This window comes from Ochotona princeps, chromosome 27 (genome assembly GCF_030435755.1).
Source record: "Ochotona princeps isolate mOchPri1 chromosome 27, mOchPri1.hap1, whole genome shotgun sequence".
Lineage (NCBI taxonomy): Eukaryota > Metazoa > Chordata > Mammalia > Lagomorpha > Ochotonidae > Ochotona > Ochotona princeps.
In genome coordinates this window covers 19,142,421-19,166,718 of record NC_080858.1, presented here as the reverse complement: position 1 = coordinate 19,166,718, position 24,298 = coordinate 19,142,421, and the positions used below count along the sequence as shown (strand labels likewise).

Below are 24,298 nucleotides of genomic sequence, written 5' to 3'. Positions count from 1 at the left end.
GCTGCAGATTGGCTCACTTGGAGAGTAAATCAGTGGCTGAAACATCTTTCTCCCTGTCTCTCTTTCTCTCTGTAAATGTTTCCAATAAAAATAAATAAATCTTTAAAAAATTTACGTTAAGACCATTAGTCACATGATCCGTTTTTATATCAAAATTGCTTTCTCATTTCCTGTGTGTGTGTGTGTGTGTGTGTGTGTGTGCTTTTTTGTTTTGTCTCTGGTAGGGATGCTGTCTTTGGATGTGTCCAATTGCATGTCTTTGTAACTCTACATCTCTGAAATAAGTAAAAACAAAATTTTGAAAATGAAATAGAGAGCAAACAGGGAACTCTTTGTTGGACATAAAATTCAAAATTTGTATTGTAAAGATGGGGATATTGGATTCTGTGGAAATTTTGAAAGTAAATGAAGACTTATATTTCACATTTATTTTTGGGGGGACAGATGAGAAAGTGATATTAAAAACATTTGCTTTGATGCCCTGCCTTCTAGAACAGTAGATTGAAAGTAGGCTCTCATGTTTAGTAATCCCTTTAGAGAATTGAAAAAGGGATAACAGTGAAGGGACTGTTGCTCCTGATAGATAATACTCTGTTTCATGAACTCTGAAAACCCAGGAATCAAGTGAAAAGCAGCTTGATTAAATGTAACAGACAGTTATAGTAAATAAGGGCCAGATTGGTGCAGTGCAAGAAAGACTCCAACCCTGTTACACTCTTAGATGTAACTGTTTCCTGTGTGGTTGTGTCTAGGGAGCTCTTATTCATTCTTGCATCCTGTGCTCACCTGTTTAGTTTTTCACTAGAGACAGACTGACACACAATCTGCCACGCATCTATTGTTTGGTGTTTGAAGTCAGTCTTGAATTTTATGTCAAGAATCATGAAGAATTCTTAAGTGCAGATTTTTGTGGCAAATATTAGGATACCTTCTTTCCAGGAACTATACATTCTGCAAAGATCATTCTTCATTCCTCTGAAAATCAGGTACTTATATTTTTTCAAGGTATTATTTATTTATTCAAATCCCAATGTTTATATAGTTTTCAGCAAATCAACAGAAGATGGATGCTGATAGAAAGCTTTAGAGGAAAGTAAATATGGATTCGGGGGTGGGGAGAATCAATAGAGGAATAAATGAGAAAATGCAGACTTGAATATATTGTGCCTTCTCATGATAAATCACAGTTATATGTTTATGAGGGAAAAATTGAAAATGAAATCTTGATAGCTTTGTGAGAAGATATTTGGAGAACATAAACAAACCAAAAATTCTGCTGGGAAAAATTCAGAGAGGCCACCAGCTGATTCACACTTTAAGAATTACACCAAGAAGCCGCGCATTTTGGGGCATTAAATCATTATCAAAGCATCTTTAGAAACGTTTCCAGATTTTTTTTTTTGGTGAGTTTCAATGAATTTAATAGTAAAATATCTAGTTTGAGCTAAAGCAGCAGTTGTTGGAATTCTAAAGCTCACCAACTGAACAAAGAAGTAACTGTGGCTGTAACAAAATCTTTCAATATTAGTTCTTTATACCATTCTCTATACCTACGCTTAGGTAGAAGAATGATGGACTTGTGACTGTTGTTGAGGGACTAAACTCTGTTACAAGATAGGGAAAAACAGTGGGGTGGGAGAGAGTGTGGGAGGATGAAAGAGAAGTTCTGAGCCTAGAATTGTATCATGAGAACAAAGAATTGAAGAAAAACAACCCAATGCCCTCAAAAAGCAAACTAGTTCTGTTTCCAAGTAATCATAGTGAAGAGAGTGGCGTAGAATAGAAAGGAAGGTGACGACTGAATACAATAGAAACGTGTGAAGTAAGTGGAATCATGGAGAAAGATGTGCTCTCTTACTGACATATTTGAAAATGTCGTAAAACAGGTAGGATTTGACATTTTAAATAATTGCCTGATTGGTCAATATTGGAGGACAAAGCATCAACACGAGCAACATCAGAAGGAAGAGGCTTCCTGGCAGCAGGTAGAGCCGAAGAGGAGTTGTAAGTGCAGAGGACAGAAGAGAGCTTTGAAGTGAAGCCTGTGAGTGTAGAAGTAGGGGCTGCAATGTGGTGGGAGCAGCACGGGAGGGAGGGTCCTAGTTCTAATCTGTATTTAAACTTTATTTTCACTGGCTATCATCCAGCTCATATGATGATATTCATACTTCAAAAATGTTTGAATGAAATTTCTCAAATGGTATACTGTAATAACTTATAGTTGATAATAATTTTAAAAAATTGGACTGCAACTTTATTTTCAGGTAAAAATCAACAGAAATTGAAGTATGTCTACAACAATTGAAGAAAAAGAAATTGTTATACAGAGTTGTATTCCCTGGCCTGGAATGGGGACTATTTCATTCCAAATACAAGTACATCAGTCCCTCTGTAGAGAAAACTTCACTTGAGATTGGAGAAGTTTTATGTAACAATGTTCTGTAACTTGAAAAGAACTGCAAAATTTGTGTTGGACTTAAACAAGAATAATCCACTTATATCATGTATTTCAGTGGTCGTTTATCCAAGAATTTAATTTTTTGTGCAACTTTTTTTACCTTTCTGATTCTCAGAGATGAGAGGAAAAAGGGGGCCACATTCTGAATGTCAGATTCAATATCCATCCCATCTGCTGAGAACACCTGCAGTGGCTGAAATCAAAGGGACCGCCAGTTTCAGACGTCAAGGTTAGTGACTTTCAAGTTCATTGTATTATTTTACATCATGCGTAACTTTAAAAAAAATTTATCATTGCATTTACTTGGAACCATGATCAAGACAGATGAACGAGTAAAGTTGGACATATCCCATTTGCTGCTTGCTACCCAAATATCTGAGCAACTGGAGCTGGGCCAGCCTGAGGCCAGAAGCCTGGAGCTTGGTCTTGATCTCCAGTGTGGGTGGCAGGGATTCAAGCACCCGAGCCATGCTTGCCGCCCAGGGTGACATGAGCAGGAAGCAGGGGTCAGAATCAGACATTCTGGTATGGAAAGCAAGTGCCCCTACTCCCTGCTTTAAAACACTGTCTAAAAATATATCCTTAATCAAAACTGCAAATGAACAAACTTTCATGTGCAAGCACAACTGTAATCTTCTTATTTAGATAAATGTGAATGTGGACTTAGAAAAGTATGCATTGTTTCCTAAGATCTTAGTAATACAGATTAAATAAAGACATCTTGAGTAGAGACTTTGCCTAAAGTTATCTCATTTGACCTATTTTTTCTTTTGACACAATGAGGAAACTACAATGACTAATTTGAGAGCCAAGGATAAGTCAAGTGTTGATTCATAGCTCCTGTGTCGTTGTGGCTGATTATTTCTATTTAATTTATAAAATCATACCTGCCATCATCACATGTATGTATATCTGAAACAGTATTTTACAATGATTATGCCTCTTCCTCATTCTCATTTAATCTCATCATTTATTTGTCACACCGCTATTTATATTTTGGGTAAAAGTATAATGGTATTTATCATTTTGTTCTTAAAGCATTATGTTTACAATGGTATTAGCATTGTGCTCTTAAAGCTGTTCATATAATATTTATGAAAATTATTCCCTCTAAATGAAAAAAATTAGAAATTGGTGTTAGCTAATGACTTCTTGTTTGTAGCCTTCTTATGTTGTGACAAGTCCTTTGATGCTTAATTTGGTCAGAATTTTTATCATGAAGGGACGTTGAATTTTATCAAATCTTCTTTCTGCCTTGTTGGGGTGATCATGTGATTTTGTTTTTCACTCTGTTAATGCGATGTATCACAGATATTGATTTATATGTGCTGAACAGTCCCTGCATCCCTGGAATCTATCCCACTAGCTTGTGGTGAACAATCTTTTAAGGTACTGTTCTATTCGTGAGGCTAGCATATTATTTAGGATTTTCACATCTGTGCCATCAAGGATATAGACCTGTAGCTTCCTTTTTTTTATGTCCTTGTCTAGTTTTGTCATCCGGGTAATTCTGGCCTTCTAGGATGATTTTAGATGAATTCTTTCCTCTTTTAATGTTTAAATAGCTTGAGAAGGAGTGCTATTAGTTTGGTAGGATTGATCAGTGAAGCCAGCCTGACTGGGCTTTTTTTGATGGGAGATTTTAAAAAATTGGTACTACTGATTCACTTTCACTGCCTGTGTTTGGTCTGTCATTTTATTTCCTCATGATCCAAGCTGAGTAAGTTGTACATGTCAAAGAATTTGTTCAATTCTTCTAGCTCATCAAACCTGTTGCTGAACAGCTGTTCGTGGTGATTTCCAGCAGTCCACTGTGGTGCTTGCTTTTGTTTCATCACGTAGGTTGTAGGATGCTGCTCTTCACTTCAGTATGTTTCAAGATATTTTAAACTATCTCCATGGATTTCTTGCCTGAGTCATTGGTTTGTTCAGGAGGATGCTCTGTAATTCACATATATTCATGCTGTTCACAACATTCTTTTTATGGATTTCTGGACTATTTGCATCCTGGTCAGAAAAAACACTCAAGTTGCTTTCTATTCTCTTTAATTTGTTGAGCCTCTTTTTGTGACTTCCCATAGGATCTGTGCTGGAGAATGTTCCATGTGCTGTTGGGAGCAATGTGGGTGATGGAGGGAAAAGAGAGGGTTGGGCGTAAGAGGGACAATTCAATGGGTTCTCTTAACCAGCTGTGAAAGGAGTGAGTGAGATAATTGGGAAGTCAGAGTAGAAAGGGAGTCAGAGAGGTGTTTGTTTTCTTGTTCTGGGTTGAATAGACTTTAGTCACAGAGTCACGAGATGGTTTTAAAAATAGGTGGATTCGAAAGGGAGACTGAGCAATGTGCCAGTTGTTGGGGAAGAGATTTTTCAGTTTAATCAGAATGGGATAAATAACAAAATATCCTGGAATGCTTTCATATATTAAAAAACAAAGTTTGTATACTAAACTTTTAAAATAATTATTTATTTTCATTTGAAAGGCAGAAGTATATAGAGAAAAAAGATAAACAAGAGAGAGATCTTCTATTCACATTTAAATACTGAAATGGGCACAAGGGCCTGAGCTGGTTCTGTCCAAAGCCAGGAGCCGGAAGCTTCTTTCAGGTCTCCCATATGCAGGTGCAGAGGCCCAAGAGCTTGGGCCATCCTCTCATGATTTCTCAGGCACGTTATCAAGGAGCTGGGTCTGAAGAGGTACAGTGGGGACCTGCACCATCCTCTGCAAGGTATACTAATACCATAGGCAAAAGCTTAATTCGATATTACATGGTGTGGCCCTCTGTACCAAACATTTAAAAGAGACCCCAATATTGAAAAAAAAAAAGAGTGCTATGTGAAAAGGGTAAAAGAAAGTCAGGAGTATTTATCAAGGCTTAATACATTGAATATGTGATAGACTCATCAAAAAAGTATTTGTAGTGTCTACTCACCAATAAGAACAATGATAGCAGAGTATTCACATCAAACATAAGAATAGCTTTACTAGTTTCTGACAAAACAAATTTTTAAAAAAGATTTATTTATTTTATTACAATGTCAGATATACTGAGAGGAGGAGAGACAGAGAGGAAAATCTTCCGTCTGATGTTTCACTCCCCAAATGAGCTGCAACAGCCGGTGCATGCCGATCTGAAGCCGGGAACCAGGAACTTCCTCAGGTCTCCCACGCAGGTGCAGAGTCCCAAGGCTTTGGGCCGTCCTCGATTGCTTTCCCAAGCCACAGCAGGGAGCTTTAGCCACTAGGCCATCACGCCAGACCCAGCTACAGACTTTAAATTTGTTTCGTCAGGGCCCGGCGGTGTGGCCTAGTGGCTAAAGTCCTGCCTTGAACGCACCGGGATCCCATATGGGCGCCGGTTCTAATCCCGGCAGCTCCACTTCCCATCCAGCTCCCTGTTTGTGGCCTTGGAAAGCAGTTGAGGACGGCCCAATGCATTGGGACCCTGCACCTGTGTGGGAGACCTGGAGGAAGTTCCTGGCTCCTGGTTTCGGATTGGTGCAGCACCAGCTACTGCGTTAACTTGGGGAGTGAATCATCAGACGGAAGATCTTCCTCTCTGTCTCTCCTCCTCTCTCTATATCTGACATTGTGATAAAAATAAATAAATTTTAAAAAAATCTGTAGCTGAGGAAAAAATAAAATAACACTACAAGGTCAGTAATGTTTGCTATAAAATTTCAGCGTGGTAGATGAGGATGTTAATACTCCACCTGCAGTGCTGCCATCCCATATGGATTGTGTTTGTGTTCCAGCTGCACCACTTCTGATCTAGCTCTCTGCTGTTAGCTCAAGTTCTTGGGTGACTGCACCCACTTGGAAGAACTGGAGGAAGCTCATTGCACAGCACTTCCAATGGACTCAGTTACGGCCTTTGCAGCCGTTTTGGAAATGAACCAGACCTCTTTCTATCTCTCCTTCTCTTTGCAAATTGCCTTTCAAATACAAATAAATAAAGTAAAAAAAATTTGGAGTTCAAACTTGAAAGTACCTGATAATGGCAGGGTTTATTTAGTATAAAAATGGGATGCCTCAGTTTCCCAAAAATGTTTGAATAGCAAAATAAATTATTCTGCAAGTGTGAACATTTTATCATTTTGGACATATTAGCAAATTTTACGATCTGTAATTTCAACAAAATGTATTTCAGCTATGGAAAATTGACATCATCACGGTAACAAAGCCAAATAATGGTAGTAGGATTTCTCAGTGGACTAACTAGTGATATGATTTTTAATTTTTCTTTTATCATTGGTAAAATTAATAAAATATTCCAAATAACTTTAAAATATTTTATTTCAAGAAGATTAAATGTTTCGTGGTAAAATTACATCAAGACCATCAATCCAGAACATTGTATGCAAAGTGTGCAAAACAGAATTTTCCTAGTCCAAGATCTATAAATCTCTTTGGAGTTTGATCATGAAATAATTTTAAAAAGCTATGAGTCAACTTCTAGAAGATCATATTGAACTACTTATTTCTTTCTTACAGGTGCCTCTGCTCCACTGTTGCTATGGAAGTTAACGGCAGTGTTTTTGAGTCTGGTCTGCCTGGGCCTCCTTTCTTCTGTTGGAATCCTGGTCAAGCGATGTAAGACAGAAGAACTTAGCTTATTCATTGTTAATCTCTTGAATGTCATGTATGTTTTATCACCATTCTCATTTCCTAAATTTGAGTGTTTTTTAGTTGTGGTCTTGGCACCAGGAGATCATTTGAAGAACCACATCAAATTATTATGCTTTTATTCTGTAATTCTTGGGATCATTGATTTTATCTCATCTACCTGGAATTTTCTTTCTTTTTTCTCTTATTTTTTGGCTCATTTCCTTCTTGTTTCTTATTTTAAAAGCGTTATTTAAAAATTATTTTGAAGATTTATTTGAGAGAGGTGGAGAGAGAAGTCTTCTATTTGAATTTTATCCCTCAAATGACTGCAAAGCCTGTGGCTAAGCTGTCATTGTCAGCTTTCCCAGGTGCGTTAGCTGGGAGCTGGATGGAAGGCAGAGCTCCTGGACTTGAACTGACTCTTCAAAATGTGATGAATCATTGAAAGAGGCAGTTTAAACCTCCGAAACACCATGTAGGCCCCAAGTTTTTAAAATTATTTTTAAAGTTGTTGCTCTGAGTTAAGAAACAAGATGGGGGAAGCACACTCCCATTTGCTGATTCACTTTCCATATGGCCACTACAGGGAGGTCAGACTGGACTGAATCCAGAAAATAGGTCCTGCACTTGGGTGCCTCCCATAGATAAAAGGGTAATCAGTACCCGAGCCATCATCTTGTGAGTTTTATGTGTGTTTATCAGGAAGCTGGACTCAAGAACTGGACCTAAGTGAACCTAATCCCTGTGAGGTGTGATCCTGGTATTTAACTGCGAATCTGAATGCCTGCTCATATCTGTAGCGTCTTTAATTTTACTGCCTGTTATTCTTTATCACATAATTAACCTTAACCATAATTACCTCAGAGAAATCTTCAGAATTTTCCTAAACAGAATAAGTTTCTCTGAGGTTAATATGATTATTTCTACTGTCAATTTTCCTATGAAGCTTGTTATTATATCTGTTTGCAGATCTTGTCCAGATAATTGCATTGTTTATAGGTCCTTGATAATGTATTGTTATCTTTATAGTCTCTTTACAATATGACAAATATTGCGTTTCATGCCATATCAAGTTTATTTTAGTTTAAATGCAATGAAGCAAAGTGATGTTTGTGATTTGTTTCTTAGTAGCAGAGAGCACTTCCAAAAATCTCACATTTAGTGAGGAAAGAGATCCAAAAGCATCGATTTCAGGAAATTCAGAGATTCAACAGCCATCAACAAAAGGTAAATGTATTTAAGAATAATATCAGGAGGATACCAGGTGTTAGAAAATAACTGTTTGTGTGAATGAAAATGTAAATGAGTGAATCAGTAAGTACTGTATATCCACAGTGCATTGTGCAGTATGTTTAGACACAAGTTCCCTAAGAAACCATGTAAATTTGGAGTTATTGGAAGTGCTGACTTGATGCCAACAACAGTCCTTTTTGTGTTCTTTTGTCACTCATTATATCTTAGTACTTCTATGCATCTTTTAAAAATATTTATTTTTTATTGGAAAGGCAGATCAGATTTACAGAGGGGAGGAGAGACAAAGATCTTCCATCCGCTTGTTCACTAAGCAAGTGGCTACAATGGTGGAAGCTGAACTGATCCAAAGCTAGCAGCCGAGAGCTTCCCCAGAGTCTTCCAAACCAATGCACAGTCCTAAGGCTTTGGCTCATCGTCTATTGCTTTACAGACCACAAAAGAAGCTATGTATGAAGTGGAGCAAATGGGACACTGAACTGGAGCCCATATGGGATCCTGGTGCTTGCAAGGCCAGGTTTTAGCCATAGAGTTGTCATCTTACCATGATTGAAATGAGTTAGCAGGAAGCCACATCAAATTGTGTGAATATATTTTATCTCTTAGTTTATGTATGGCTTACTTTCCATGCAATTACCACACCAACATTTTAAACAGAAATGCTGTCACAAGGCACTTAGGGATATTCTGATTTTTCTTTAGTGTCGCGGTGTCAGCCCTGTGATGAGAACTGGCAGCAGCAGGGCAAGTACTGCTACTCCTTTTCTAGAAATCTGATTCCATGGAGAGATTGTCAAAGCCACTGTTCAGCCTTACATTCAAGCTTTCTTAAGTTTAATGTGGAAAAAGAGCTGGTAAGGACAAGTGTACATTTCTTACATTTTAGTAATCTTCTCCAGGAGAGAGATATATATTTTTAAGACTATGTCTTCTTCCTTGCTATTCCAACACAGGCAACATCATATGGTTATGCTGGTTATGCTGTTCTGTTGCATCAGCCCTCTGGGTTCCTAGGAGAAGGCTCCTAGTCTGAAGCCTTTGTGCAAAACTGATGCTCATCTGAACTCTTGCTTCTCTCCTCGGTCTCCTACCTTACCAGTGGCTTCCCGTCACTTCCAGTTCTGTGTGTTCATTTATGTGTTCCTGAAAGTGTAATTCAGTGTGTTCCAATTGGACTCTTTCTCTCTGACCCTTGGCGTTTTCTCTGCTAAATCTCGGTTACCGTAGAACCAGAACACCTGCACACATTTTGTGATCACCTGATCCTGTGCGGGTCCTTGACAAGTGCTGCTATTGGACCCTGTACTTCCCTTTTCTGACATTGCTTAACCATCTGCTTTCCTATCTAAGAGATTCTTATTTAACGAGACTACTTACTGACCTTCCATACTCAATATCTAGTATAAATGCAGAATATGGTAAAAACTTTCATAATGGTTGGTTGAAGAATTAACATGTATGTGGTTGCTGGTGGGAAACAAATCTCGAGTGCGGTTGTATCACAGTTGTATATTTCAGACAAAATGAAAGTTCTCCATAGCAATGAAGCTCTCTCAATCTTTTTTGCACCCAGCCAATGAATTAATGATGTCAGATGCAATTTTTTCCCTGTATTTATTGCATCCAGGAGTTTTTGGGAAGATTGTCAAAAAGGGAATGTTATAATAATGAGAAGAACTTTGGGATCAGTTTGTACTTCAATAGCAGCCAAATGAAGTGGGCTTGGCTGGATGGCTCAGTTTTTACGTTGGACAAGTAAGTATGCTTCTAGTCTTTTAGAGCACTACTTGTAGGACTGTCATGTTAATTAATTAATGTCATATGATGAGATGTAAAATTCTATGTCTTGTGGTTCCATGATACAGCTAAAAAGAGAAAATAGGATGAGGTGGAAGATAGTAAAGCAAAATTCTTTTAGCAGCATGCTAAGAAGTTACTCAAGCAAGCTCAAGAAATGTCTGCTGACATCTTAAGAAGCTTTTGTTGTTGTTTTTATTGTTAAACTTTGTTTATTTCTAATGCTTACAATGTTAGTAACCTAGTATGTATTAGTGCATTGTAAAACATAAAAGTAGTTACACTATCAGTCGTTAGGTGATCCAAAACATATTGTAGAGCCTTATGAAGTATAAGAGGCTATAAGGAAGGAATTGAAATTCACAAATAGTGCTTGCTTTTACAGCACATCTACCAAAATTGGAATGAAATTCACAAATAAATTTCAGATATTTTTGCAATATCTACCTTACATTTGCCATTTCTATGTTAGTTACTTAGCAGAGAAATATTGTTTTGAGGCTCCCTTCTCTGAGATCTGTTTGTTTGCTTTTGAATGGATCAAATACTCTTTATTGTTTCTTTAATACTTAATCAATTGGGAGTAACTTTGCTTGAATGCATTGAAGTGCCAAATACATTTTAATCTATAATCTAACTTCTTTTTTCTTTCAGGCCTGAATTACAGAGACCTGACCATATCCATAATCAATGTAAATTTATTAGAAATGGCAGGTTAATTGATGGTAGTTGTGAAGAGCATGTGTATTGTATGTGTAAGAAGACAACCTATGGACATTAAATTTTTAAAGGTTAAAAATAAAGGAAATGGTGAAAGTTTTGTGAGATAATTTTTTACCTCATTAAAGAAAGTCAATGATTATGTGAAAACATGTGTCTTTCGTGTGTTAAATCTCATGCAATAATGTTCATAAAAAATATAACTTCAATGTGTTTTTAGTACCTATATTATTGTCTCCAAAGCCTGCAATCCCTAATGACATCAAGATCTTGTGAAGAAAAACTAATTTCAAACAGATAGGCAGCTTACTCCACCTGTCCTCCCACCTCCATCACATACATACTGACACAGACTCATACCTGGCCTTTCCACTTGGGTAGCTTGTTAAGCTGGAACATCATAGACAGTATAAAATGAAATGTTGAAGGGAATGTTTGGTGGAACCTCTGGAGAAACAAAGGTATGTCTACTGGTATTTTAAAATTTCGAAATAATAAAGATGATAAGTTGAATTAGTGGTGTTAGACTTGCTATAAAAGGAAATAAAATATTTCATTTAGATTTAAAGATTTATTTATTTATTGGAAAGTCAGAGTTGCAGAGAGAGAAGAGGAAGCCAAGAGAGAGGTTTCATTTGCTGGTTATACTAATATTCGAAGCATCTGCAAAGATCAGGGTTGAGCCGGGTAGAAGCTGAAAGCCAGAAACTGCATGTAGGTCTTCCACTCGGTTGGTAGGGTCCCAAGCACTGGGCCATCCTCTGTTGACTTCCCAGGCCATTTGTAGGGAGGTGAGTTTGAATTGGAGCCACTGGGACATTTCTGGTGTAGAGGATCCTGGATTTGCAGGTGGCACCTTTACCTGCCATGCCACAAGGTATATCATTAAATAAGTATTTTAAAATACGATTTTAGAAATATACTCAACATGGGATATTATCAGAAAAGAAATTGATCACATCGCAAATTCATAAAATTTAATAGAATTTGGGACCCGTGTTGTGTCATGATGGGTAAAACTGCCACTCTCACAGTGTTGGTTCATGTCCCAAATGTTGTATTTTCAATCTGGCACCTTGTTAATTACTTGGGGAGAACATCAGAAAATGACTGAAGAGCTTGGGCTCGTGCCTGCCATGTGGGAGACCTAGAAAATACTACTGGCTTCTTGCAGCCACTTGGGAAATGAACCTGAGGATGCAGGATCTCCGTAACTCTGATTTTCAAATAAATAAATTTTGTAAAAATTATACTTGGCATAGGACATAATCAGGGAAGAATATTACATATTGAGAATTCACAAAAATTAGTACAAATATTTTTCTAGATTTAATTATTATTTATTTAAAAAATCTCAAATTTTTTTTTTAGAAAGGCAGATTTACAGCCGATAGGGCAGACATACTGAAGAATCCTCCCTTTGCTGGTTCACTCCCCAAAATGGTTGCTGTGTGCAGAGCTGAACTGATCTAAAGCCAGGAGCCAGGATGTTCTTCCAGGTTTCCCATGTGACTGATGAATCCCAAAGCTTTTGGTCATCTTTGGCTGCTTTCCCAGGCCACAAGCAGGGAGCTGGCTTGGAAGCGGAGTAGCTAGTACTTGAGTCAGCACCCCTGTGCGATCGCAGTGCTTGCAAGTCAAGGATTAACCAATAGAAGCATCGTGCTGTGTGCCTAGATTTATTTATTATTCCAATCTCCAAATAATCAAAAAGGCTCAACAAAGAACTAGGCTAGTCCTTTACTAAGTACATGGTGTGAAAAGTGTCACTTTTCAATAGGCTGCTGGACTTTCTACCATTGTCAATTCATCCTACAGTGTCATGATACACTTAAACAGAATGATGGACTTGTGGCTGTTGCTGCAGGACTAAACTGTTATAATATGTGGGGGAAAGCCATGGGGAGAGGAGGTGGGATGGAAAGAGTGGAAGGGAAGACCCCTGAGCCTATGGAACTGTATTATGAAAAATGAAAATTAAAAAAAAATTAAAAATTAACAAAAATGGAACTAAGGAAAGAATCAATTATTTTTGAAAATATTAGGTGAAATTTCAGTGAGCCATGGGTAATTCAGGCCAGAATCACCAGAATCCTGCAGTAATCTTTGAATTTGTCAAGTGGATACTTGTCAGGTAGTGAGATAAAGCAGTAATAACAAAACATCAATTTACGTAGGCTATAAAATCTCAACAAGTAAAAAACAAAGAAATCTTGGATTTAATCAAACCTGTGTGCTTAACTCCCACCCACCAGGAAGTTTGGGCGTTGTAAGAAAAGGCCAAGAGTTCTCTGAACGTAGAATCAGACTCATCTAGAATCTAAAGCATTAAAAAAGATGAGTGTTTATTTTTTTAATGCAAAGGCCAATTTACAGAGAGAAGAGAGACAGAAAAAGATCTTTCATCCATTGGTTCATTTCCCAAATAGTTGCAATGGCTGGAGCTGAGCTAATACAAAGTCAGGAACCAGGAGCTTCTCCCAGGTCTCCCACGTGGATGCAGAGTTGCAAGGCTTTGGGCTGTCCTCTACTGCTTTCCCAGGCCACAAGCAGGGACTTGGAAAGGAATTGGAGCAGCTGGGACATGAATTGGTGCTCTTATTGGATCCTGGCTCATGCAAGGCAAGAATTAAGCCAATGGAGCCAGAGTGCCAGGCCTGAATATTTTTGTAACACAACAATAATCTGAAGAAAACAGAGGTAGAAAGGACTGAAAAAATAAATATGACTTATCATGTAGGGTTGAACTTTAAATAGTGAAGTGTATGATAATAAGATGAAATTTGTTTCAAAATCCGGACAAAGTGAAAAAAAATAAAAGTGAGCTTTCATATAAAGCAATAATGACCAAAATAGTGTTGCGATTTGGAAGATGATGTCTGAGAGTTGTGTATTTATTCGTTCTATTTTATTTATGATTTAAAACTTCTTAAAATTGGAAAAACACAATGACATATTAAGATAATTAACAAAGAATGAGTGAAATATGGAATATAGAGGTGAGGAAGGATGAGGGCATGTCCTGTAAAAGACTTTGCATTGATTAGGTTCCTAACAGCTACACACTGAGAAAATAAATGAAAATAGGAGTTTGCACGGTGCAACAGAAAATAGTAGTATAATAATAAAAATTATGAGAAAATCTTTGTTTTAGAAAATCTTTATTACACAGAGGTGGTGAATACATGGCATTTAGAATGCTCTGTTTGGGCCCGGCGGCGTGGCCTAGTGGCTAAAGTCCTCGCCTTGAATGCACCAGGATCCCATATGGGTGCAGGTTCTAATCCCGGCAGCTCCACTTCCCATCCAGCTCCCTGCTTGTGGCCTGGGAAAGCAGTCGAGGACAGCCCAAAACTTTGGGACCCTGCACCCACGTGGGAGACCTGGGGGAAGAGGTTCCTGGCTCCTGGTTTCAGATCGGCGCAGCACCAGCTGTTGTGGTCACGTGGAGAGTGAATCATTGGACGGAGGATCTTCCTCTCTGTCTCTCCTCCTCTCTATATATTTGACTTTGTAATAAAAATAAATAAATCTTAGAATGCTGTTTGTCATTGGATTAATCACATTAAAATTGGTTTGGACATGTGGCCTGGTGGTTAACAGCCCTAGATCATATTGGAGTGCCAGGGTTAAACACCCAGCTCTAGCTGCTGGCTTCAGTGTCTTATTATCGCATACCTTGGGAGGCAGTGCCAATCACCCAGGCCAGTGGGTTTATGACACTCATTTGGAGAACTGGACGCATCCCCAGCTTCCAGAACCTTTGGGTCCAGCCTCTGGGGACTTGTGGAAGTACAGATGAGAGAGCTTTCTCTGTTTGTTTCTGTTTCTGCTTCTCAAACTCATATATATATATATATATACATATATATATATAATATGATATATATAAATTATATATCATCTATATAAATGTTTATCCATGTTCATTGAATTTTACTATAATAAAATATTTTAGACTTGTTTTTCTTAAAGTGGTAATTTTAAATGAAGTAGAAGGTGTGGATATGCAGAATAACAGTGTGATCAGAACAATGCCAAATATGTATTAATAATAGAAATATTTAAAATGTGTGAATTGCCTGTTAAAAGATATGCTGAGAAAATAATGATGTGTCCTAAAGAAACTAGTAATTTATATACAGCAGCAATGTAAATGCTTTAGAAGAGACATACAAGAGAACAGGACAAGGCTAACACAATTAGTGGAAAGATACTTTTGGTGAAAATTGATAAAACAAAAATTTACTATTATTGCATAAAATTGAAGAGAGAACAAAAATTATTAGGGTGTGAGAATTTATTGCAATATTTGAAAAATGAGTTATTTTAACACCAAGAGAATCCAATATTCCTAATATGTATGTGTTACGCAATAACTTCAGAGGAGCAGTGTGGCGTCTTAACTGGCTAGCCTTGCAAGCACTGGCATCCCATATGGGCATTGGTTGGTGTCCCAGCTGCTCCACTTTCAATCCAGCTCCTTGCTTGTGGTCTGGGAAAGCAGTGGAGGATGACCCAAGTCCTTAAGCCTCTGCACCTGCATGGGAGACACAGAAGTTCTTGGCTCCTGGCTTCCAATCGACTCAGCTCTGGTGTTTGTGGTCATTTTGGGAATGGACTAGTGGATGGAAGACCTCCCCCCTCTTTTTTTCTCCTTCTTTCTGAAAATCTGCTCTTCAATAAAAGTAAGTAAATCCCCCCGACACTTGTAAGAAAAAAAAAAGAGAGAGCCTCAGAATGAGCGAATGAGCAAAGAATATGTTTCAGAAAGGGAAAGGCAGTGATGTTACCTTCATGGTAAGATGTTTTAAAATATCTCTCTATTTCTATAACAAGTTGAAGTCTCATGAATAACATTTGGATGAGAAAATTAGCAATATTTTTCATCTACAATAACTTGAATATTATTTTGCTTCCTTTTTTGGTTGTTGCTGATTAGTAACTGGGACCTATTGGAACTATATTCCTGGGATTAATGTTCAAGAACCTAACAAAACACTAAGGCATACCAAGAAAAGTCTCGTATACACCACTTAGTGGAAAATTGCAACTACTACAGATAGAAAGTGTTCAAAAAGAGATACCACAGCCGTCCCTGTAAGAAATACTGTCAGGGGATTAACAGAATATGGATTATAGCAAGGTACATTTCAAAATAATTTAAAATATTTTGAAACTTCTTGTTCAATGATCAACGATGCATTCAGTGATATACTCAACAATTTTTCTTTTTTACCACTGCAAGGTCTGTGTGGAAGCTGAATGTTAGTGTAGATGTGTTTTGTGATGAAACTTACAAGACCGATGGAAGACTTCAGATGATGGTGCAGTCAGACTGAGCCGCAGCAAACCAGTTTCCTGTGTGGTTACATTCAGGACACTCTTCTGCACGGTGCTAGGAGGTTCTCGTACAACAGACCGAAGTGCTGTCAACCTGTGTAGTTTTATATTTTCTTGTGGTTCCCAGCCTCTTGCTCTCCTCTAAAAAACATCAAAATTCTTAAATTCAAAATTTTTCATAGATCTAAGATCTGCTTCTTCTCAAGTTAGATACCCACACACCTTGTGCAGTTCAAGCATCTTCTCAAAATCAGGTATTTGTAATTTTCCAGTTATTCATTCTATTTCTTAGAGCATTTTTCAGAATTTTGAGAGAAGTTGCATTGAGATATTGAAACGATATGTTGAAATAAAATTTGCATTTTAGTATTTAGGTTCATGTATTCTAATTTTATGTATACTTCTTTGTATACATTGATTCTGAACTGTATATAATGTTGAGAAGAAAAAGGAATAGAGGCATGAATGATGGGGTAGGATGGGAAGGTAGAGAAGAAATAAGGTCACAGAGGATTGAAAAATAAGAGCAATGTAGAAGATAAATTTCGTAAGCTTGGATAATCTTAAATAACCTAATTACTACTATTTATTTTTATTATTTTAACATATTATTTAGAAGAGGTTTAAATATGCAAAGCAAAATTGTGAGATTATTTTTAGTAACATAATTTTGTTATTATAGTCATCCTGGCTAAATATCTAATGTTAAACATAATATTGAAAAACTGCTGTGTACATGAACTGGACTAAAACAAGAAGTCCAAGGCTCATCTGAGGCAACCCTACTCAGGGACTCCCATGCTTTGTTTTGACTGAAAACTTGAGCACTTTCTTTTCTAATATGACTGTAAACATTTTTATATTGTTTTAGCCTTTCTGAAATGCTTTAAAACTGCTCTCCAAATTTTATGTGAAATGGTTTGTTTAGTTCCCAAAATATTAACCTTGCAGATAAATTGATGTTGATATTTGCATAATGAAATAGAAGGAACAATTATGGCAGTACGAAGGTGCTAGTAAGAGGTTAATCATAATGTGGGTGATACTAAGGAAAGCAAAAAGGAGGAGTTGATGAATAGGATGGTGGCAAATAAAGAATGAAGAACAAATATAGCAGAGATTGTTACTGAAGGATGTGGTATTTGGCTTATCATTAAAAGGAGGTAGATTTGACTTATAGATTGCATGAAGTACAATTGTAATGAGCCAGTGTAGAAGACAAATTGTATCAGAGAGGGAAGAAATGGAATTAGCCCTGAGGACTGGAGAAATGCTGATGCCACCAGCATGGCCCATGGAATTCTGGGGAAATAGAGCGAAGTGGGAGTGGAAGAGAAGTTCATGAAGAAGGCAGGAGCAGGTGCATTCATGGAGGTCCTCAAAGGCCAGGGGGCGCTGCAACATCGATTCCATCCTGCAGGGTGTTGTGGGCCCCTCAGATCAATCGCTATGTTGTGTTTTTATTAATAGCAAATGATATTGTGGATTTTAAATGTGAATGGAAAATAGGAAAGTTACTAAAAAATGCCCAACTCACTAACCAAAACAATTATACTGAAAATGTGTTCATGCTTGCATTAAATCCCAATTACTTATTATCTCACCGCACTCCATGCTACATGATTCAGCATCACATTTGTTTGCTGGTTTCACCACCTATATGAATTGAAAACTATTTTGACTCGTTTTTATTTTGCCTGTGCCATTCAGTAATGAGTGAAGTGGGGGCGATTTATTCCAATGTGCGACCTCAGCATTTATCTGGGCAGCGGAGGAGACAGCACCCTGAGACCCGCCCCAGCAAAGGTCAGTCACATGGTAGGCGTCAAGGTGGACGATTTTCCATGTTTTTCGTTCTTTAAATTCAATTTTAAAATACGCAAAACTTTGTGAAATGCACACACATGTAAGTTAGAGTTTCTTTTTGTTCCAATCAAGAACAATCTATACAAACTTCTATGGGAAGACGAAGCCTTTTTCTCACCAGGGTAAGTAGTATCACTTCATTCTGTGCACTAAAACAGTGTTCTTTTTGATTGAGTGAAATAAAGATAATCTTTTATCCACCGGTTTACCTCCTCAATGTCTACAACAGTAGGGGCCAGAATGGGTGGAAGCCAGGAGCCCAGTCAGGGCTCTCATGTGGGAGACGGGAGTCTTAACTACTTAAGCCATCCATCACATGTTGCCTCCCATGGTGTGTGTTGGCAGGAAACTAAAATTAGGGCTCCAACTCAGGCACTCTGATATGGGAGGGCTTTAGGAGATATCTTAACTCCTAGGCCAAACAAAGAATCCTTTGTTATTTCTTTTTGTGTGTTGGGGATCCTTCATATATACCATCTTCACAAATTTGAGCTACACAATGCACTATAACCAAGCCAGTGTGACAGTGGCATATACAGAGTAATAGAGACAAGTTAAAGACCACAGAAATAATTTCATATGTTTTCAAAAGCAAGATCATGACAAAACACAATGGAGAAAGAATAGTCCCAAACAGTGTTAGGAAAACTTTGTCCATAAATAGACGGCTAAACATGGACTCGTGGAGCTGGAGCCATAGTATGCTAAGCCTCTTCCTGTAGTGCCACCCTCCCACTTAGGCACCAGAGCACATCCTGGCTGTTCCACTTCTAATCCAGCTCCCTGTTGATGGCCTGGGAAAGCAATGGAGGGTGGCTCAAGTCCTTGTGCTCCAGATCCCATGTGGGAGACCCAGAAAAAGCTCTTGGTTCCTGGCTTTTGGCTTTGAATCAGCTCAGATCCGGCCATTATGACTGTCTGGGGAGTAAAGCAGCAGATAGAAGATCCCTTTTTGTCTCTCCTCCCTGTAACTCTATCTTTCACATAAAAATAAAAAAAAATTAAGTGAATTCCTATTACATCCAATGTAAAATAACCTTGAAATACATGAAAGATTTTAATGTAGGGGGAAAATATCTTTTTTCTTTATTTTGATTCAGGTGAGTTGTGATTTTGCATTGTTCCCATTCTTGGGGTGTGAGCCGTCCATGTCATTTACTGTAGTGAAGCAGGAAGCAGCACGTTGAGTCACATAGTTAACGCCCTCTTACAGATCTCGCTGCTTCGTCTCCATGGAAATGTGTGGTAGTGATGCTGGGGCTCCTGGGCCTGGTGCTGCTTGCGTCTGTTGCATTCTTAATCACAAAGTGTAAGTCATGGTATGACATAGAAACCCACTGCTCATTACTTATGGGGAAATCTTCTGAAGTGAACCAATTTAATGTTTCAATCATGCATAGTGTTCTCTGCGAAGAGCTGGAAGTAATGTCTTACAGACATACCCAATAACTTCACATTTTCTAAATAAATCATGAATCTTACTGAATGACTTATTCTTCTCAAACTTTCTCTACTGGACATAATTTTGCAAAAAATAAATCTAGACCTGGGAAACCGCTATTCATATTTTCCATTTTCTGTGATCATTTTTTTTTTACTTGAACTTGGTGTGCTTCTAATTTGGGTTTGTGCCTTTCTTATTTAATCTGCATTCTTTGAGGCAAGTGCTCTTTTAATCATGTTTGTATTTCAAGTTAGGAAATTGTGTATGGAAATGTCTAATATTTTTCTCTATGTAGATTTAATAGTGAGAAGTCTGGGGCTGGTGTTTGGCACAACAGTTAGGATGATGGTTGGGATACGCACATCCCATGTTGGAACACCTGCCTTCCAGTTCTGGCTATCATCTTGATTGTAGATTCCTACTAGGCAGACACAGCAGGCAGCAGGAGATAGCTTCAGTATTTGGGTCCCTGCCACCTTTGGGGGAGACCTACATTGAGTTTGGGGCTATTTTTTCTGGCCTGGCACAGTCCTGGGTATTCAGAGTATTTGCATTAATTGTTTTGGCCTATCTCTGTCTCTCTCCCTTTTGAAAGAAATAAGTAAGTCAACAACAACAAAAAAATAAATAAAAACTGACTATTTGGAATTCTTTTCAGTGAATCAGGAGTCATTTCAAGCAGAAAGATATTCAGCAAATAATTCTTCCAATGCAACAGAAACTGAAGCAGGTAATCTTTTCCTTGTTTATTTAAAAGGTGAGACAATCCCAGATACACCTTCAGAGATAGAGTGGGCAGACATGGAAAAGGCAGGAGAGGGATATTTCTGCTTTCGTAGTGTATCTGCAATGGAGGGAGAGAAGGGGCACCCCTCCCCATTGCCTGGCTTCTCATGAGTTTGGAAAGGGGAGTGCTTACGTGATATCACCTCCAGTTTCAGGTATGGGGGAGTCCAGCCTGGGAAGGGCGTGAGAGGTATGGCTTCCAATTTGACTAAGCTTGTTACTTGGAGCAAGTAATTTTTAAAGGGATTCTGACTCATAACTATTTTCAAGAAAGGTGAGAGAACGAACAGTTTCAACTGTGTTTTTTTTTCCTGTTATGTAAAACTGGATACATGTAAGTAGGTGTAAGTCAAATGTACTAGAACGTAAAAGAGCATGTCCCATGAAGTCTCACTCAGATATTAGGCTAATGATCAAGTAAGGATGCTATCAAATGCAGTTTTTGTGTTAGAACCCTGGCTTTTACTGAATGGCAATTAAAAAAATTTTACTTATGTATTACTTATTTAGCTTTTTAAGGTTACTTGTTTTTGTTAATATACATGTATGTGTGCTTTTAAGGTATTGAACAGAAATCACATTCCATTGGTGATGTTAACAGCTATATATAGATAATGACTAAATTTCCTAATAAACTTCTAATTTTTTAATTTCTTTGAAAAAAACCTTTTGTTTCTCTCTGTGCATTTTATAAATCTGGAGCTGAAAATATTTTTAAAGGGGTGCATTCTGAATTTGTGAGAAATCCAATACTAAGTGTAAGCGTATACAATCTTTAACAGAAAATCAAGTGCTATGTGCTAAATTTGCTGGTGGATTTATTGTGTGTAAATATGCATTGATGGAAGTTACATTCTATTTTTTTTAAACAGTGTGGGAATGCCCTATTTGTCGCTCCAAGTCGCATCAGTATGGAGAAAACTGCTACTATTTTCCAAGAACAGAGAGTGTTTGGGAAGACTGTTCTAAACATTGCATTGATTCAGGTTTAAGTTTCCTTAGATTGGATACTGAAGAAGAGATGGTAAAGACCAAATTTTATTTTGTAAATTTCAAGTAGTTTTACTTGTCAGAAATTGCTTAGTACCAACCAATTCACATTTTATATTCTTCAAAGTACTTTTTACACTGAAATCATGGAGATCCTTACAATTTGACTGTAATGTTGAATGCACAATGTAATAACTTCTAAGTTGCTTTCCTTAGCACTTGGGACAAAGCACAAACAACTGTGTCCAGGCCATCTGCTATCTGATTTGTTCCTACTTTTCTGAGTTTTCTACTCTGACTTCACTACACTGTTCTCAGGGTAGGAAGCCAGGATTTCCTGGAGGCAACTTCCTTAAACCGTCATGGCTTCCGTATACTCTGCCCATCCAGGCTTTGCAAATGCTGTCTCATTAGCTGGTGACAGATTTTTTTTTTGTCTTAAGGATTTATTTATTTGTTTTGAAAGGCAGTTACAGAGATCACTACCATCCGCTGGTTCATTCATCATTAGTGAATAAATGAGTCACTGGACTCATCTATGGCTCAAGAATGTAACTCAATGTCTCCATGTTTTGTTCAATAGCATGGGACAGAGTTTTCAAATGATAGATTCATGCCATTAAAATGACATATACAGATGTAAATCATTATATTCTTCTGTTTTATGAAAGTACTACCACCTGATTTGATTTCTTGTCATTCTTCAGAACTTTGCAAAAAGTTTGTCAAGGATGGAGTGTAGCATGCAAGAAGAAAACTTTTGGATCAGTTCATATTATAGTAAAAAACAGCTAAAGTGGGTGTGGCTGGACGGCACAGTTATTACCTTGGGCAAGTAAGTGTTCTGATGTCTAAATTTCCATCCAGAAAAATACTATTTTCATGTAACTAAATAATATGGATGTGGACAGGTGTTTTATTTATTACTGAGGAAAAAGATATAGAAGAGAGGAAGGCGAAACAGCTGCTGTGCTAGGCTAAACAATTTACCTTTTTGATTCACTGAGGTACTTTAAACTAATTGTCAGTTGCATCTTTAAATATTTGAATCTAATTTAAAATATTATCATCATTAAGAAATGCTTGAATAAAATAATACAGATTCTGTTTAAAGTGCCCCAGCAAATATTATTTTCCAACACAATACTGGTGTTCAACTTTAGTTTTTAGATTCATTTAGAATTCAAAGTGGTTTCCTGTTTGGTTCTAATTGCTAAATGTAGCTCAAGATTACTTTAGAAAGTTTGCAGAAAAATGGAATTAGAAAATGTCATTGTGCTAAAAAAATTTTTTTTGGAACCCATGCTTACGAGAAGTATTAAAAAAACTGCTGGAAAATGCATGCTATAAAAAAATCTATGCATGGAGTTCAGAATAAATTTACTGTTTTACTTTCATTTTTTTGAAAGCAATTTCATGGATGTATGCCTCCCTTGAGGAAATACAACATATTTAATAGAGCCTTTCCTACATTGTTTTGTCATTATATGCAAATTATGATCTTTTGAATTATTATGTGTACCAGCTAGGATGAGCACCTGACCTCTAATCTGGAAGAAGCAAAATAGGTATTTCCAAAGACAGAGTTAATTGCTATTATGACTAACACCACAGTGCCTGTTTACTAGAAATCTATAACTAGGAAAAGGTGTTTAGCCTAGCAGTGACACCCACATCCTGCCCCACATTCCCTGGTTTTGTCTCCAGCTCAACCTCCTGACTGCAACTTCTTGCTGCTGCAGACTCAGGGGTGACTGAATTGACTGGGTTTTTGCCACTCAGGTGGAAGTCCTCGATTGGTATCTCATTTCTTTACTCTGGTTCCAGGCTAATTCTGTCCATTCTGGGTATTTGGGGAGTAAACCAGTATATGGAATGACTCTCTCACTTTCAAATAAACTTAAAAAATTTTTTTTTTGAAAAAAAAAAACTGAAATGCAAACAAAATAGTGTAAATCCAGAAGAAAATTTTGAAATTGTTTGAAATCAGAGATGATAACCAATGTTTCATTTTTAATTCCAGATTTAAATGTTGGATCTGATTACTGTAGCCTTCATTTTTTGTGTTGATAGAACCCAAGAAAGTGGCATTTTTCTTCTTTATAGCCATAACAATATGAAATGAACTTTAAAAATGCAATTGACATATGAAGTAAATTTGGAAGTTAACAGAGAATATTTTTTCTTCCAGGCTTCAACTTCCGGAAAGTGAAAAAGCTGTTAATAAATGCATGCTTATAAGAAATGGGCGGATACTTACTGATGATTGTAAAAGCGCTGGCTTTTGTATGTGTAAGACTAGGACGAAAGTTGATTAGATCTGTAGGAAAATAATTGATCAAAGAGAGAACATTGGGAAGCCTTGCCAGTATGGAGCCGTGACTAGCTATAATCCTGCTGGGAAGGCTGGAGCACTTGATGTGGAAATGCACCGGCCAGAAACTCCATAATCCTCAGGTTTAGATACCAGATCAGAGAGATGCTTAAGGAAAGGCACCTGCTAGAGGAACAAACTGTTTACTAGTAAACTCCCTCTTGCTGTTGATATTCCTCAAACCCTCCTCCCTTATCCTTTTGTGACCCTCTGTCTTTAAAAAGTCTGATGCTGTCAATAAACTTTGTCTATTGACCATCAGTAAGAAGTCCATGCGTGTGATTATCGGCTCTGTGCACCAAGTCCACTGCTTCACTCCCCAAGTGGCAGCAATGGCTGGTAATCTGCCATTGCTGTTCTTAATTGCTTTCCATGAATCACAGCCTGCCTTTGCAGCGAATCAATGTTTCGAGAAAGAGAAACCAGCAAGAATGTTAGAAGTTATGTGGTTTAGAGTGACAATACTGGACATAGGAAGGCTCTCAAAACTTCTTTATTCCCACATTGTGTTTTCTAAATATAAGACAGAAGACTATAAAGTTGGGCCAAAAGATTATGAAAGGATAAAATGAGAGCTCCTGAAGTTCTCTGGTATTTAAAAATCAGATTAGCTAGTGGAGAAGAAGGTGGACAAGACTAAGGGAGCAAACAGGGTATGGTTAA

General features: G+C 37.5%; 2 protein-coding genes across 3 annotated transcripts; both read left to right on the top strand.

Annotated features, from left to right (window-relative positions):
• Positions 1 to 795: 795 nt before the first annotated feature.
• On the top strand, positions 796 to 10,931 carry LOC131478128 (natural killer cells antigen CD94-like). 2 transcript variants are annotated; one of them, XM_058655960.1, is made up of 7 exons: positions 796 to 986; positions 2,574 to 2,687; positions 6,951 to 7,049; positions 8,196 to 8,291; positions 9,018 to 9,169; positions 9,943 to 10,070; positions 10,767 to 10,931. In XM_058655960.1, the coding sequence occupies exons 2-7, from the start codon at positions 2,576 to 2,578 to the stop codon at positions 10,891 to 10,893; spliced, it is 714 nt and encodes a 237-aa protein (XP_058511943.1). In that variant the 5' UTR covers positions 796 to 986; positions 2,574 to 2,575; the 3' UTR covers positions 10,894 to 10,931. The 2 variants fall into 2 exon arrangements, with proteins under 2 accessions (XP_058511943.1, XP_058511942.1); XM_058655959.1 differs by having other exon boundaries at positions 8,193 to 8,291.
• A 5,196-nt stretch (positions 10,932 to 16,127) lies between these two features.
• Positions 16,128 to 23,903, top strand: LOC131478136 (C-type lectin domain family 1 member A-like). Its single transcript, XM_058656046.1, has 7 exons — positions 16,128 to 16,429; positions 17,886 to 17,981; positions 19,255 to 19,350; positions 20,144 to 20,215; positions 21,144 to 21,295; positions 21,969 to 22,096; positions 23,453 to 23,903. Exons 2-7 carry the CDS (start codon positions 17,888 to 17,890, stop codon positions 23,577 to 23,579), a joined length of 669 nt encoding a protein of 222 aa, XP_058512029.1. The 5' UTR covers positions 16,128 to 16,429; positions 17,886 to 17,887; the 3' UTR covers positions 23,580 to 23,903.
• Positions 23,904 to 24,298: the final 395 nt, after the last annotated feature.

Coding starts and splice junctions, on each gene's coding strand:
- LOC131478128 (XM_058655959.1), top strand. CDS start 2,576: ATGAGAGGAAAAAGGGGGCCACATTCTGAATGTCAGATTCAATATCCA. Junction 2,688..6,950: donor CGCCAGTTTCAGACGTCAAG/GTTAGTGACTTT, acceptor TCTTTCTTACAG/GTGCCTCTGCTCCACTGTTG. Junction 10,071..10,766: donor TCAGTTTTTACGTTGGACAA/GTAAGTATGCTT, acceptor TTTTTCTTTCAG/GCCTGAATTACAGAGACCTG.
- LOC131478136 (XM_058656046.1), top strand. CDS start 17,888: ATGAGTGAAGTGGGGGCGATTTATTCCAATGTGCGACCTCAGCATTTA. Junction 17,982..19,254: donor TGAGACCCGCCCCAGCAAAG/GTCAGTCACATG, acceptor GCCCTCTTACAG/ATCTCGCTGCTTCGTCTCCA. Junction 22,097..23,452: donor ACAGTTATTACCTTGGGCAA/GTAAGTGTTCTG, acceptor TTTTTCTTCCAG/GCTTCAACTTCCGGAAAGTG.